The 15,978-nt window shown below is 34.4% G+C and overlaps 1 protein-coding gene across 1 annotated transcript; it reads right to left on the bottom strand.

Moving 5' to 3' along the window:
- Nucleotides 1-1,163: 1,163 nt before the first annotated feature.
- LOC136801524 (uncharacterized) lies at nt 1,164-11,251 on the bottom strand. Its single transcript, XM_067058161.1, has 4 exons — nt 10,886-11,251; nt 3,299-3,460; nt 2,684-2,950; nt 1,164-2,088 (listed from the first exon to the last, which is right to left on the bottom strand). The coding sequence occupies exons 2-4, from the start codon at nt 3,372-3,374 to the stop codon at nt 1,637-1,639; spliced, it is 795 nt and encodes a 264-aa protein (XP_066914262.1). The 5' UTR covers nt 3,375-3,460; nt 10,886-11,251; the 3' UTR covers nt 1,164-1,636.
- Between the last annotated feature and the right edge of the window lie 4,727 nt (nt 11,252-15,978).

Raw genomic sequence — 15,978 nt, 5'->3', positions numbered from 1 at the left:
CTACTCGCACTGCCCCAGCACCCATTCTGCTCAAATGGGAGCCCGCTGGATTTGTGCTAATTTTGATCTGTATTTTACAGATCAATGTTGTTGTAGGATGATTAGAGCAGGGGAGGGAAGATTCGCAGTCAAAAATTGCTAGAGCAGAAAATTTCATTGAAAGTCAGGTTTTTTCATTTAATCTTTTCACAGGAAGGAAATTTTAGGGTTTTTTTGTGATAACCTTGCGAGTCTGACAGACAGAAATTTATTCTTACGAGTCTGAAATTTTCAATTGAATATGTGAAAATTCACGGACAATTTGAATTTCCGGAGACACTGTTTAAAAGTTCATCATAATTCAACACTAATGTGTTGGCCAAAATATTAACAAGTTAAGAATATTTTAACTCTTGTAGATTCTAAAACCCTATTTTTTAGGAAATTGTACAAAAACACTCACAAAATGGTAAAATTAAGAACAATTTAAAAACATTTTAAGAAAGGTTTAAAAATATAAGAAGGTATCAGAATTCTGGACTCTTATGAAAAAGAAATTTGAGATAGGGGGTAGATATTCAGGATGGACAAGATAATTGAAGCCAAATTTTGAGATATGAAATTTATCAAATAAAGACTGTATATTTTTCTGACTTTTTAACAATAGATTTTAAATAATAAACGCAATTTTTTACTAATTTCTCTTTATATAATACATTAAAATGCCTTTTTTTGTCCTACGACATATATTTTGAAAAAAGGTAGATATTTTTTGTCACCAAAAATTACTACATTCAGATTCTTAGCCGTCATTTTTGTCCCGTATATTAACTTTGAGACGGCTTTTCAGTCTCATTCATATTCATGACCAAAGATATGTCAGTTTTCAAAAAAAGAAATAATTTTATCCAATATATAGTAATATATTATCTATAAATATTTATAATCTAATAAATTTTCTTCAAAGCAAAAAAACAATGTTTTCTACTCTATTTATTTACAAAAAAGGTTACACGTTGGAAACTTACTAAGCCAAACATTAATGAATATGAATACTTCATTACCGGGGGTGGAGGTAGTGATAAAAGTGCTGCACCGCTTTGGCAGCATTTTGGGGTAGGGGTTTTTATAAGGCTTGTACACTTTTGTGACAAATTACTCTATAAAGGGATTAAAATCTTGATAACTTTTTTACTCCCAAGAAACTCTATGGGCAATACCAAAATATTTCTGGCGCAAGTACCACCACATTATACAGAACACGAAAACCAATAAGAAAGCAAATAAATTAAAAATAATAATTTAATTCCAAATCCATAATGCCTTTCTAAATTTTTAATATGCTGCGATATGGTAAATAGCTTGACCTCAATGTACACATCATAGAAGACTAAGCAAAAACAAACCATATTATAATTGGGGCAATAAACAGTCACATTAAAATATTCAACCATTCCAGAAATGTGGCATGGCTTTTTCGCCGTCCAATGCCAAGCAATTCTTATTTTACAACCATTGTTGAGTAGCTTCCCTGTAGTATTTGGCTATATTGTACTCTTTTCTATCGCCTGAAGAGTAACTTTTTACCGCTAATCTTATTTTCTAAGTAACATTTTATTAAACACGACGGATCGTTTATCCTTTGTAAAACAAATTATCACCGATAGTATTTTGAATTTTCATACCATTTTTGATATCGCATTTTCAAAGCTTGCCATGCTTTTTGAAGTCTTTTCTCATCCTCCTTTTGTTTCCTTTTCTTACTCGCTTTCTGGTCATCAAAGTAGACAATATTTTGTACTTTCCCTCGTTCATTTTTGCCTCTGTTGATCAACTTTGATGTTTTTTTCCAAAATTTACTATCTTTTTTAACAGAGTTTGTTTCAATGCTTTTTTCCACTTTCGTTTTTGTTATAGTCGTCGCTTCTTTGCTACCATCATTCTTTTTAATGATATCATTCTTGATGATGTCATCTTTGTTATCATCATCGTCATCGTCATCTTCTCCATCAGTTTCCGTATCATCCGGAACTTGACCATTTTCAGCCGATCCGGATCCGAATTCTTGAATGTTCCGGGGGTCAGTAAATTCAATGCCTTCTCCTTGAACTGTGAAGAGAAAGGACGAGAACTTTGTAATAAATACACGGAAATAAGTATTAAGTAGAAAATTCCGCTCTACAATCCTTGCATAGTGAGATTTTAAAATGAGAGACACACGAAATCGGAACAGGATTTCTATATTTAGCGTACATTTATTCTAGTGAATATACCATATCTCCTCTTGTTAAAAATCTTGAAATCATAAAAAAGTGCAGTTCGTCCAGTTTTGTTCACCGGATAACCGTTGTAAATATTCAAGTAAGAACCGTTTCTTACCAATATCAAAAGCAATGAAAATAAAATGCTTGTAAAAACCTTACCTAGACAAAAATGGATGGGACGATACTAAAGTATATCTCTTACTACCACTTCATTAATATGTAGTAAATTACTAGCAATCTTATCTTTGGTAGTGTTAATTAAATGATCAAAATCAGATTCGGGAACAGGAAGTCGAGCACTTTTCAAAGAAGAAGCCGCGCGTCAGGAAATATTACAGATCAACTGATAACAAGAATTCGAAAATTCAATTTCCAGTCAAGAGTGGTTCAGGAAAAAAAATATCAAAGAAAAATATCAATGTTAAAAATGCTTCACATACCTTTAAATGTGTATTGCAATCTTTCGACAAAAGATTTTAGTTTTCTTCTTTCTTGACAAAATTTTGGATCCTTTTTGAATTTTCTCTCCACGTAACTTATTAGTTGTTTGATGGTCGGTAATGTATCTGAATCTTCTACGGTACAAACGTTACTCAACATTGTATTGCGTAAACACTTCAGTAGTTCATCCGGCTGACATTTTTCTTCGAATTGTTTGGAACTTCCGATTTGTAAAACACATTCAGTATGCAGTGTACGCTCGCATTCTAGAAATGAAAGAATTTTATTTAGTGATTAGGTGAAAATGGTAAATTGAACCTCACATTAGACAAAAAATGAGACCTCATAGTTAGTTTGATTCGCAGAGTTTTATACTTTCTAAACTGCCTTTTTTCCGAAGCACGATTTATGTTAAAAAATAACTTTGCAGTGAAGACCTCTAAAGGCCCAACAAAACACAAAGTAGAATCGCCTTATTTTGAAATCTCAACTTGGTAACTCTTGACCCATCGGTCAAAACAAGTTAAATCAACGTCCTCGACGCTCAAATGCCTGTCGGGATTCATGGATCATAGAATTTGACCCTTGGTAGACATGAAACCAGCTTTACTTACTTGTCATATAGTCGATAGCTGGAGCAGCCAGACATGAACATGCGCATCCAATCAAAAGTACCAAAGACGACAGCATTTTTTCCCAATTATTCTTCTCAACTTTTCTTCGTGTTTCTTTTCAATTTCGTAATTTTTTAGTGTTCCGCAGAATCTGAGTTTGATCTAGAAAGAAAAATAAGAGAAGGTTTGAAAATTGCAAATCATTATTAAGATTGAGCAGCAACAAGGGGCAATATTTTTTACGTTTGAGAACGAAAAACGTTTTTTAAAAGTATGTAACCCTGAGATTTGGGCATGCTTCAATTTCTATTGTTATAGAACAATAGAAATTGAAGCATATGCCCAGCCTCAGCTCAAATGAACCCTATGCTTAAGATCTAAAGTTACATTGACGATATGAACGTTAAATGAACGTCATTTAAGCGTTCTGTGTCAGTATTACTCCGTCGTTCTCCCTTTAAATTCCAGAATGCAGCAAGGGCTCTAAGATAAGTGACACAAAAATTCGTTAAAAAGTTTTGAAATTCTCTGATGCAGTATATACAAAAGTGATGCCGAGTCAAGTTGTTAGTAAGGATTATGCTGAGAAATATTTTACTCTCTTAAATCGAAATTTAAATGGGATGCACATATTGTTTATATTTAACGTGGTTTACTAATAACTTCTAAAGTCAGCTCTAAACGTTTAAGTCGAATAAAAAGTTTGAAATTAATTTGATATATCGTTTTTATGCTTATTTTCGTCCATTTTTAGCGTTCAAAAACGATCGCTGGAAAGATAGAAAGGCAAAAGTTATTTGAGCAGCTACAACCAGCATAAGAGCTAATGAATATGAAAACAGGACAACACTCAATTTATCTGAAAGATTTTGGATTTTCATCCTTATCTGAGTATGTGAAACCTCATCACCGTGTATTCCAAGCTTTACGAAACATTTGAAGACGCTAGATCATCAAAAACGCTAGAAAATTAATGATGCTCGATATTTAACCACAACAGGTACTACAAGAAAAGTTCACAAGAACAGACCGACCTACAATATCAAAGTTTCCAAGAAATTTTCTATACAACGTCATTCCTTTCGATATATTTAATGGATACCAGCAAGAGTATGTGACCCTCAATACACTGGAATGGAGGTTGTTATCAATATTCAAAAAACAAGGAATCAAGAAAAAAACCCACGACGCGACCAGCAGAATGAGTGTCTTTCTTAACATTCAACTTTGTTATCTTTCCTTGAAACTTACACACACAACCAAGCAAATTGAATTAACATCACCATTATAAAAATGCATATTAATGATGCAAGTATTTAAAGCATCAAAATTATATCATTCCAAAGAAACCAAATAAAAGAGGAGATTATACTCTATCAAGCACTATCATGGAAAAATAAACCTTTTTTATAAGAACCAGTGAATTTTGTGCTAGCCTCGGTTTGTCTCAATTTTTGAAATCTTTCATGTCATAGGTATATTCTTGGTACAATAAGTTTTTTGTAAAGATCTTTTTGATTCCTAAAAATCCGAGACTCAGGATTTCATTGCTTAAATAGGTTTCAGGTCGAACTTCTGGCTCAAAATACTTCAAATTCAATCAGCTCTTATAAAAAAAATAATATAGGGGATCAATCAATCATAAGGCTTTTAATTGCTGGTCATAAAATTAGTTCATCCCACCTCCGCGATTTTATAACGTGCTCTTGATATCAAATCTTAACCGCACTGATTACCACATTCAACCTACAGATCTGCCAAAAAATCTAAATTTGTCCACCCATTAGATCCTTCTTACGCAACGGCCCTGCAGAGCTGAGAAAGCGGGCCGTTTCTGTTCAATGGATTTAAGATTATTTTGTGCAAATATGCTTGAAATAACTTGTAGTATTGCTAACCTCAATCACGTACAATTCGTTCTTGTATAATCTAGTTTTTTGGAAAGATACATTCAAAGCGTCCATTTAATGTTATATGAATGTTCGGAAAAACCTGTAGAACTTTACATACTCTCCTAAACTAGAAGACTCTGTACAAAACATAAGTAGGTCATTTTAATTACACTCGTAATAATGCTTAACTAAGATTGTGTAAAGGAAATATTCAAATTATCAACCATTTCCATTTTTGCTTAACCTTCATAAAGAATATTATTTGTGAGCTGGAGAAATGCACTACCTTAGCAGCATAAAAAAATTCAACCAAAATTTGTAATAGAAAAACATCAGAGAGTTTAACAGCCTACTTCAAAAACACGCGTGGAGAAGATTTTCAAACAACTCTTGCTTTCTTTTTAAGGAAGTATGGACGTTGCTCCTTCGTTTTGGCGAATGAAGTGGGCGTTTCATTTCCACGCCAATTTTAAGCAACGAGGCGTGGTGTTGAAAAATATTTTGTTAACAAAACAGCCATAGAAACACACTCATCCGTTTTTGTTAAGCCTTAAATTCACGATGAACAGTATATAGCACAAAGTCTCAACTAAAATGAGCTTGATTGTCCACAGAGAACCAAACCCGGATAATATCTATTTAACATTTCATCAGCCCCGAGTAGTTTTAGCCTCAGGTTCACGATAATCCGTAGGGCTAAAGTTACCAATAAACCATTTGAATATGTATTATTCCTAAAAAAGTCACCTCCAGGGAATCTTCAATTACCATTCCTAGGCCCTGATACAGAATTTCCCCGGGTGTTTTGCCCTGATCCCCTCAAGAACGCTCTATTGACCCTGTGGGTATAGGCAAATCTGAGTTCGGTCTCTCAGACCAAATATAACGGAATCTGACTGGACACTTTCAAAACATAAAATTAAATGACATACACTCAATATTATCAAACCAAAAAAGATAACGGAGTCTAACTGAACTCTAAAAAAAAGCAATTTAATCAGCAGGTTAGCAATTTACTAACATAGAAAAATTATGATTTTATCATAAACGTAATACTCATTATTGTGTTCTTGCGAAAAATGGATTAGATGCGCGGCTAAAGATTATTACGACGGTTTCAGACATAACTTTTGCCGTATTTATGAGTAGGCAATCAGTTTATTTTGTACAGTACAGGTAGGGATGGTAGGCTTGTCAAGCTGGTATCAAAACAACGTCTTTCTAACGTCCAGATGACGTGAGATGAGTCGAAACACTGCTAGTCATATATCAACTTTGCTAAGTCAAGATGGACTTTAAGTGAGTTGAAAAAAATTATTTCAATCTCTTTCGTCAATCGAAGATCAGAACTCGATTTTAACAAGACAAAAAAAAAGGTAATAAAAACGTGAATACAAAATCGACAAATTTGCCCGATTTGCCCGATTTCTTTTCTAGTATCTGATCAACCAGCTACCATTCAAACCCAGAGCTTGATAATACAAGAAACACGCAACTATACAGACACATGCTGTGGGCTACCCAAATCTGCTTGAGAATCTCTATGTGAAAATAAATAAAAAAGTGCTGACAGAGCAAAATCAATTAACAATGACTCAGCAGGGAGGAGGGTTATTTCACACCCTGGTGTCCTGAAGTTACTTGGTTGTACTCGATATTAGAATAAAACACAGCTAGCCTTTGCACAGTCTATGGATATATCTTGCCTCGAATCTAAGCAAGATCCTTTAGTGGATTTGATAGTTTTTTATTGGAATATAGTATAGTTTAAAGTTATTTTTTGTACAAGAAATCTTACAATGCAGTTATTATGGCATCAAAAGACTCACTAAATAAGACTTCAATCGTAAATAGTTATCTAACGTTAAAGTTCCAATAATAGAATTCAACATAAGAATTCATTCATAAGAAGTCAAGTGTCTGTACAAAATAGAACACAGCAGGGCAAATTTAGCGAAAGTAGTAAAAATGAGTAAAAATTTGCGGTCAGACTTAAATCACATGATAACATAAAAAGGAAAGAAAGTTTTATTATGAATTTGACCGTGTATCATATCCTTTAGACCAGCGTGATCCCCTGTATGCAAAGTGTGTCAAACACAGTATGCAAATGAATTTTCCCAGACCTCTTAAGTTTGGGGTAACCAGTCAATGTTACTCGCAATAAAGACTTTACCGGCACTTTGAGTCAGCAAGCATCCTTTATAGTCTGACAACTGTGTCCAGTAGTGATCATTAAAAAGGTTCGTACATCTCATCAATACGAGATTAGACTATACGGTTATCAATCGCTAAATTCTCCCTAACCCAAAAGGCAACGAACCTAGGAAAGCTAGGAAAGTCCAAAACCCAAAAGACTTTCACAAGTTTCCTAAATCCATAAACAAGATCAAATCTTTTTGCACCATTTTATGAATTATGCAATACCTTACTAGTCGTGCCAAGCTATCAAATGAGACAAAATGCTGTGCAGAATGGTAGGTTGTTATTAACCGACAGTGATTGATTCATAAAAGACCTTATAGTACACACAGTAGGAAAATTGCTCGCACGAAGGAGTGCAACTAACTTCTATATAAGGAAATGAGAACTTCGAGATCTCTTACTCGTATGTGGCGGGATCCACAAAGATACGATAGCTTTGAAAGAGTTAGACATATGAAATTGCAACATGTACAGCCACAAACAGGTGAAATTAGGTAAACATTCAGAGAACTTGTTGATGACCATGTGGTAAGAATATTAGTCTTACAAAGGCTCGAAACCATTTGCTTCGAAACGTCTCTCACAATGTTCAATTTAGACTCGTAAATCCAAAGAACATTAGGGAGATGTTGTGATAGAAATTCTGTACCAGCTTAAACGATAAAGCAAAAATTCCACATTTTCCCAGCAAGCTCCCAGCACATTCAATACACCAGATTGATAAATTGGCTGATGACGCAAATTTCAAGAATACGAAAATGAGTATATTGTGTGTGTTCTTCTATTATTAAGATAAAAAATTGTAACAAAAATAAGTTCCGCCAAATTGAGAGTCTCATGCTGTGAGCAAAAAAACCGAAAAATCAAAGCTCAACATGAATTTCTACCGTTCAATCAACAACCTCGTATTGATTATATGAATAGCCTCATATTCATGGGATTGACCACAGTATGCAAGTCTATATAGAATAGGTGGAAAATTAATCAATAGATATTCAAACATATTTTTGTCCTATAAAGTGCAAGCCAAGGTAACTAAACACAAAACATGAAAAAATGTGAGATTTTCAAATTCCTGTACCCTTTTCGACCCTTTTTCATGAAAGATTTTTGAAGATTACAATCTGTGAAGTTTCGATCAATCTGTTTCTTTCCCAATAATTTTCATCGAATTTTATTTTGAATGAATATCCTTTGATTGCAAAACACATCCATCTGAAAATCTTGATGATTAGATTTCATTGAAATATTCTATTTTAACAAGTTTTATCTGATTTGATAAATTTAAAGTATGTACTTGAGAAGAAACTGGTTGCAGACACGCCCTACTCCGCCTTCTTTGAAGATACTTTGAAAATTCACTTTTTTTGTTTTTCTTTAATTCAATTTTTCAAAACCGAATAAAAAACGGACCCACACGGTTACAAAGTACAAGGACCGGAATAAAATAATAGCCTAAGAAACCAGAACTTTTTCAAAAAGTCAAGTGAAAAACAGTTTTTCAAAACACAAAAGAATGTGAGAACCGGTTTTCCAAAACAGTTATGTTTCATAAAAACTCAAGTATGCGGTACAAAGTTTTCCGAAAGTCAGAACAGTCAAGTTTACGTGGAAACTAGTTTACAAAAAGTCAAGTATGTAGACAACAGTTTTCCGAAAATCCCGGTATACGGTAGCTTCTTTTCAATTATAGCCAACCCATAGCCAATCCTACAGGAACACCTGTTCTCAAACAGTCAAGTATTTACTAAATTGTTCGAAATACAGCTAAGATTGCAGAACTCAAAACAATCAAAATGCAGTGGTTAGGCCCACCCAGTAAAATGAATGCGACACATATTACAAACGAACTTTTCAACTAAAATAAACGCTAAATAATTTTTAGCAAAGATAAACAAGACAACAGCTAAACCAACCTACTGCCATGAGAAAAGAAATAAGAAAATCAGAAAGACATTTCTACTGATGACATTAACGCTAATTATTAATTTGCAATTTAACAACCTTATGAATCGACTTCATTAAATTTCCTGGAGAGGCGTACAACTGTCGTGTTTTTGTCAGTAAATCATTGAGGTCTTGTCATATGGTGCTGTTGTGACAAACAGTAGGTTTATTATAGGAATAATTGCTCCCTATTACACGATTTCGGATTATGCTTATCGCTAAACGTTTGCCATTTAGGTGGAGAACTTTACAGTTTCTATTTAGTCACTGTTTTTGAATGGTTGACGCTATTATTCGATACGCTCAACCATTCAATAATAATGACTAAATAGAAACTCTTATAAACAAAGCTCTACTATTCGATTCACTCCTTTATTCGATGGGAATTCAATTATCCTTGAAAATCGAAATAGAAAGCGTCAACGGTATAATCAATCATCCTTAAAATGGTACTTTTCAGAAGAAGTTGTCCTCCTAATATAGTTACAATATAGCTACAATTACCAAAACATCTAGCTAAAACGAAAAAGTTTACCGTGAGATCGGGTAACTTGCATCAGCGGGTTCTGAAATGCATAGCCCTCAAATGAAAGACCTGGCTGGTCATTGAAATACAAAGTTAAATCAAAACAAAAATGGTAGAGTAGAGCTGCGAGCGGAGCTGCGTAGTTGTATTTTAATGACCAGCCAGGTCATTCATTTGAGGGCTATGCATGTTAGCCTCCACTGATGCAAGTTACCCGATCTCACGGTATATCTTTCCGGAGAATTTGGAATACTCTTAGGTATCAATTTCTCTCGTTTTACTTCTTATAAAAAAATTTGAAATTGTTGCGGTTTCCTTTTTGATAGCGGCAGGATGCTGTTTTGAAGGAAAGTGGTTGATGCTATTAACTGGAAAACAACTCAGCTAAAAATTCGCCCGCGCGTTTTTGGCATTGCTTCTTGGTTTGCGTGATGTCTTTATTACGTCACTTCATAATGTAATTAACGGTGGATACGGTGGGGGCTCGAACATGTTGCTGCAAAAGAATGTTGACTTATGTTGTTTTTCACGGAACAATGACCGAAGAGGTATACGGCTTAACTAGAGATATTTTCCAAAATTTCTGAGAAAACAATCCACAGACTGAAACTGCACAAACAATTCCCAGAGCTTTCAATTCCAAGCATTGATTTCCGTCTCATTCGACCGTTAGAGATTTCAAAGATAGACCATGAGTCAAACAACAGGTTAGAAAATTCTTTTTGAGCAAAAATTAAGCTCACAAAAATTCATTTGCATTAATAAACTTAAACCGTTTTAGGTCAAATTAAAAATTCTCGGTTAATCGAGCAGAACTCAATGTACCCAATCTACCTCTAACTTTAGAGATTTGAAGATGACCAAATTTAAATGACATTGACGGACTCAGAAAATCGAGCGCAACCCAATGAAGACAACCGAATTTAAGTAAAAAACAGTTTAGACTCACGGGCTATTCACGTAAAATATTGACAATATTAAACTAATATACATAGGTGTACAGCTTGATAATCTTACCTTGAATTTTCCAATCTGTGGTTATACTTTCATAAATTAAATTTCACAACTCCAATCAAAGTGGTGTACCAACTCAAATTAATCAAAAGTCCACTAAAAGTTTTCGCCAGAGCTTCAAAAGATAACCAATTAATTTTACCAACGCAAATTTTATTACCAGCTCGCGTTAACGTAACGTGAATATTTCGAATATCAATTGCCGCAAAATACAAAAATACTTTCCAGAGGTAAAAAATCACAATAAACACGCAATATTTTTCAATTATTTCGCTGTTTAATTTTACTCCCCGTGTGTGGCGAACCAGATAATTTCCACACCACAGCAAACCATTCTCATTTCTTTATGATGAAATAAATATTCTTTAATTCTCTACGAAATAAAAGTAAAAATTAGTTTAAGCAAGGTTAGCCTAAGATAATGTGCATTCGATTTAAGTGTGCACTCATTTTGTGGAAACCATGTCAGCTAAAATGCACTAATTCTCTTGAAGGTGGTTTCCACAGAAGAAAAAACTGTACACTTAAAGACCTTAAATCGAAAAGACTTCGTTTATTAATTGAAGTCAGTATTCCTCGATTTTCAACAATCTGCAAAACAAAATTTGTTGAAGCAAGTTCAAAGCTAGTTCAACTTAACAATCCCTTCTCGTCTATACGTGATTTGTATCTCAAACTAACAATCCTAGAAATGCGTTTTACCACAAAACACACCGCCATCTCTGCCCGTCAAAAAATACACCGGTGAAAAATCCGTACATGTTACTACAAATAAACTAACTCCAAAGCCGAAAATTGTCGTTCAAGCTCACAATATCCTAAAAACAGATCCAAAGCTAATCGGAACACATGAAAATCCCGAGTTTGAAATGACAATAGAAATAAGGAACAAAAACCAACGACTTTGGTATTAAAATAATACACCCTATTGTTCGACACTTTTTATAAGTTTATTGAAATATCTATTATCCCTTTTCTTCTTTTTTTTGTATACTGTTTATTTTTTTATTGTATATTTGATATGTTCGTTATTTATTATATTTAAACCGTCGACGGAATTTTATTCATTGTGACGTGTGAGTTGATGGTATTTCGATAGAGACATTGGTAGTAATCACTAACGTCCTTTCCACCATTATCTGCCGTCTTAAATGCAATTAACTTTTTTATAAGAATAATCAAAGGTTAAGGTACACTCTCTTCATCTGACGTTTAAAAAAGTTTGGTTGATCTTTTTTCTGAAAACGTTGAAAATAAAACAGCCATTCCCTGATATATCTAAAATATATCTTTTGCTCTTGGCAATATAATGCGTGCTATACCATCAACACATATCCCTGATATCAAACCAATCAAAAAAATAAAATGTAATTAATATTCTTAAATTGCTTATAACAGCTATCTAAACAAAGGTATCAACGCAAGCAGGAAGAGAGGTATACTGCACGCAAACAATTCCATTAGCAGGACGATGTTCCTTACTTTTTGATCAAATTATGAATTTTGATTAATAGGGTTCCCTTTTTCGTGCTACAATTCTCAAATTGTAATTACACCGTACTGTAAATTCACAATGTATAAGTATATTTCTTTATTCCAAATCTATAAGGTACTGTATCCATCTTCAGGATTTCGGAAGCTTCTTGCTTTGCCTTGTATTTGGAATACTATAACAGAAGTTCTTTACCGTACGTACTATTGGTTTGTGACCCATTCGTCTCCGTTTGCTCTCATAATTTAAATCCCAGATACAGCAGTAAATAAACACCATTTATATTACTACTCCAGCACAAATAGAAAAGGGGATGGACTCCTTCTCCTTGGCCCCACCGACAGCCACCAGATGCATATACTGACTTACTATACTTCCGGCATGTCGTCAAATGTAACATGAAATGCCGGGCATGAAATCATGTTCATTAAGAAAAAATCATACCGCTTATCGGTGTGAAATCATTAGCCTGCAGCTTCCATAAAGGAAGATAGGCTGGTACTGTCTATTCCAAACCTCTACATATCCGAATAAGCCTTACACTCATAATCTATAGCTACAATCCTTCAAGAAATATTTGAGACAAAGGGGAGTTCCCGGTGTAATTTTGAACACCACAATTGATTTTTAGGCGCCTTAAACTACAGTTGGAAAGTAGAGTTTTTACTCTGAGTTTTAACATGAGACTTAAGACTTAGGAGCTTAGGATCTCAGGATTTAAAAGCTCAAATTTGCTCGAATGAGGCTTGGAATATAGCCTAGAAGCCACCAAACCCCTCTAAAATCGAAACATTCAATGGAAGAAAGTGGAAGTGCTAAAATAGCAATTCTCGCCCGAACTTTAAATTCTGAAAAACGTTAAAATACACTAAAATCTCAATATATTTCGAGGGAGATTGTAGCAAATAACGCACGTAAAACGTTTTATCAGCATTTTGGATGTTATATGGACGTCATTTTGACGGTAAATTATCAGCTTGGTCTTCAGCAATAAGCAATTTACAAAAAGTCCGAATTGCGAAATAATTTCCAATTTTTTGCAGGCTAAGCTGTGTAGAAGTCTTAGGCTAGGAAATCCTTTGACAAAGCCACAGTTAGGATTATAAGTATAAGAATTTGAAATGGAATCTACAGGAGATGGATGTGTTCGATACAATTCGTGAGCCTCTAACCTTGAATCTGTGAAGAAGTACAGTCGACGCTCTCTAATTCGATTTGCGCGGAAATTGGATTTTTATCGAATAACGGAGAGTATCGAGTAAGGTCGTTTGTAGCAGGGGGGGGTATCGAGTCAGTGTACTGGCCCATAGCTGGTGGGGTGGTGTATTTTTTAGATTAAATTGAGTTAGTACAGTGTACTAAAAGGGTGGTCCTCTGAGAAAAATACAATGAAAAAGTTAGTACAGTGTACTAAAAGGGTGGTCCTCTGAGAAAAATACAATTTAAAAGTTAGTACACTGTACTAAAAAGGGTGGTGTTCTGAATTGATACACACTGAGAAGTTAGTACATTGTACTAATTTCAGTGGTAAAAACACACAAACCCAGTGAATTCCCATGTATGGCCTAATTTGCCAGGTCTAAGCTGGTCCAAGACCTTCAAGTCAAGGCTGGTTAAGCTATACAAATTGGTGCACTGATTTTCTCCCAATGTTTCCTGTTTACTTGATTGGATTTGTTTCAGAGTCGCAGCATGTGCAAGTGGAGACCAGCCTTAATTCCAATCTTGTTTACGTTTTCTTTAAGGCCCTATCTACATTATGGCAACAACAAGAATTTGAATGTGTAAACGTTCGAATCGAAGCTTTCAAGTTTTATAAAAACAAATCCGCTCTATTGTTTTATGTTTTTTAGTAACCTTGTTAGATTGATGTTAATTGAAAAAAAATCTGTATATAAGTGAAATCACAGGGGGAGGGGGTGAAAACGACCGTACGTTCGGCCAAAAATCAGGTCTCTAAAATCAGTCCCTTACAGTGCAGGAAAAATTTGGCTGAAGATCGACCCTTATAGTGTAATTTTTCGAAATTTTTTGCCCTTTTCAGGGCAAAATTTTTTGAAATTTCTCAAATTTTACCTCAAAATTTGGTATTTTATAAAATTTTACACCCTTACAGTGCACTTTTTCCCACTTGCTCACAAATCATTCCTTACAGTGCACTTTCCAAAGTCCAAAAAACCTACCCTTAAGGGCCGCACGTCTGGTATGGTAGGTCACTTACCTGGAGTGCCCCCCCCCGCGGAAAGCACCTTTTTATATATTTTGTATAATATTACATTTGATAAAAGATTTTCCGTTTCAGTTTGTGTATAATGTTATTAAGTCTTTTATTTTTCAAAAAAGAAAAACTGCTACAGCTTGCCAGACAACCAGAAATCAAGTCACTAGAAGGGAAATAACTCAAAGTTGGTTTTGAGTGTTTTGACGTGCTAATTTCAGCTAATTTCACTGTATTTGATTGACTTTGCTTTGTCTGTTTCATTGTTTCAGTGTTTGTACTGTATAAAGATTCAAGTATTTTAATATTCAAATCTTTCCTTTTATATAGTTTGGTGCTTTTCCTAACAAAATGCTTCAAAACCTTTGTATATGGTGGCAATTAAACTTATCTGGCTAAGAAGAAATTAGAACAGTGCACTATAAGGGGTGGTTTCTAAACTTATCTGATCGAAAAAACAGCTAGTACAGTGTACTAAAAGGGTAGTATCAAAAATCCGGTCATGGAGAAGTCAGTACAGTGTACTGAAAGGGTTGTTATAAAAATCTAGTTGTGGAAAAACGTCAGTACAGTGTACTAAAAGGGTGGTATCAAAGCTCCGGCTGTGGAAGAAAGTTAGTACAGTGTACTAAAAGGGTGGTGCCAAAGCCCCAACCGTGAAAAAAAGTTAGTACAGTGTACTAAAAGGGTGGTGTCAAAGCCCCGACTGTGAAAAAAAGTTAGTACAGTGTACTAAAAAGGGTGGTGGTCTAATTTTTTGGAAAAAAATCCAAAAATCAAGTTAGTACCCTATGGTCCAGTACACTGACTTGGTACCCCCCCCTGTTTGTAGAGTTTCTTGTTGACAGTGAATTTCAAAGTTATCGAATAATGGAACTTATATCGACTCGAAGAATGTTGAATTTGGAGAGCGTCAACCGTGTTTATCATATCTTATGCAAGTCTCTCCCACTACTAAAACTGTAACTTGTTGAATTCAATCGTTATAACCGTCCTTGTTCTCTTCAAATAATTTTCACTACACATTGAAACAGGGGTGTGTCGTTATAAGCAATAATATAAAATGGTAGGGATAATAATGATACCTTTCTAAACTACGTCTCATCAGACGACTCTTATGATAATAAAAATGTCCTCTTATTCTTTGATGACGATCAGCATTACGTAATCAAACGACGTCATCAAAATCAACTCAAAAAAGAAAACAAAAGAAGCGTTAAAAAGGAGATGGCAAGTCAATGTAGAGTATGAAATACAAAAAATGGTTTCTGTAATATTACAGTTTATAAAAGTCTGCATCATTTCCGTTGGGAAAGATAGCTCTGAATCCGGTTATATCTTATTAATAGTATTAATCAAATAACCGGAAAACTAGTCTTTCATACT

The sequence above is a fragment of the Clytia hemisphaerica genome, unplaced genomic scaffold, assembly GCF_902728285.1.
Source record: "Clytia hemisphaerica strain Z4C2 unplaced genomic scaffold, Clytia hemisphaerica genome assembly, whole genome shotgun sequence".
Lineage (NCBI taxonomy): Eukaryota > Metazoa > Cnidaria > Hydrozoa > Leptothecata > Clytiidae > Clytia > Clytia hemisphaerica.
The sequence above is the reverse complement of the archived record's forward strand: the minus strand, read 5'-3'. Positions and strand labels throughout refer to the sequence as shown.

What these genes read in the sequence shown, in the direction of transcription:
- LOC136801524 (XM_067058161.1), bottom strand. Translation starts at nt 3,374, where the DNA reads ATGCTGTCGTCTTTGGTACTTTTGATTGGATGCGCATGTTCATGTCTG. An exon ending in AGCTATCGACTATATGACAA is followed by an intron (nt 2,951 to 3,298) that starts GTAAGTAAAGCT and finishes TTTCATTTCTAG; the next exon opens with AATGCGAGCGTACACTGCAT. An exon ending in ATTGCAATACACATTTAAAG is followed by an intron (nt 2,089 to 2,683) that starts GTATGTGAAGCA and finishes TTCTCTTCACAG; the next exon opens with TTCAAGGAGAAGGCATTGAA.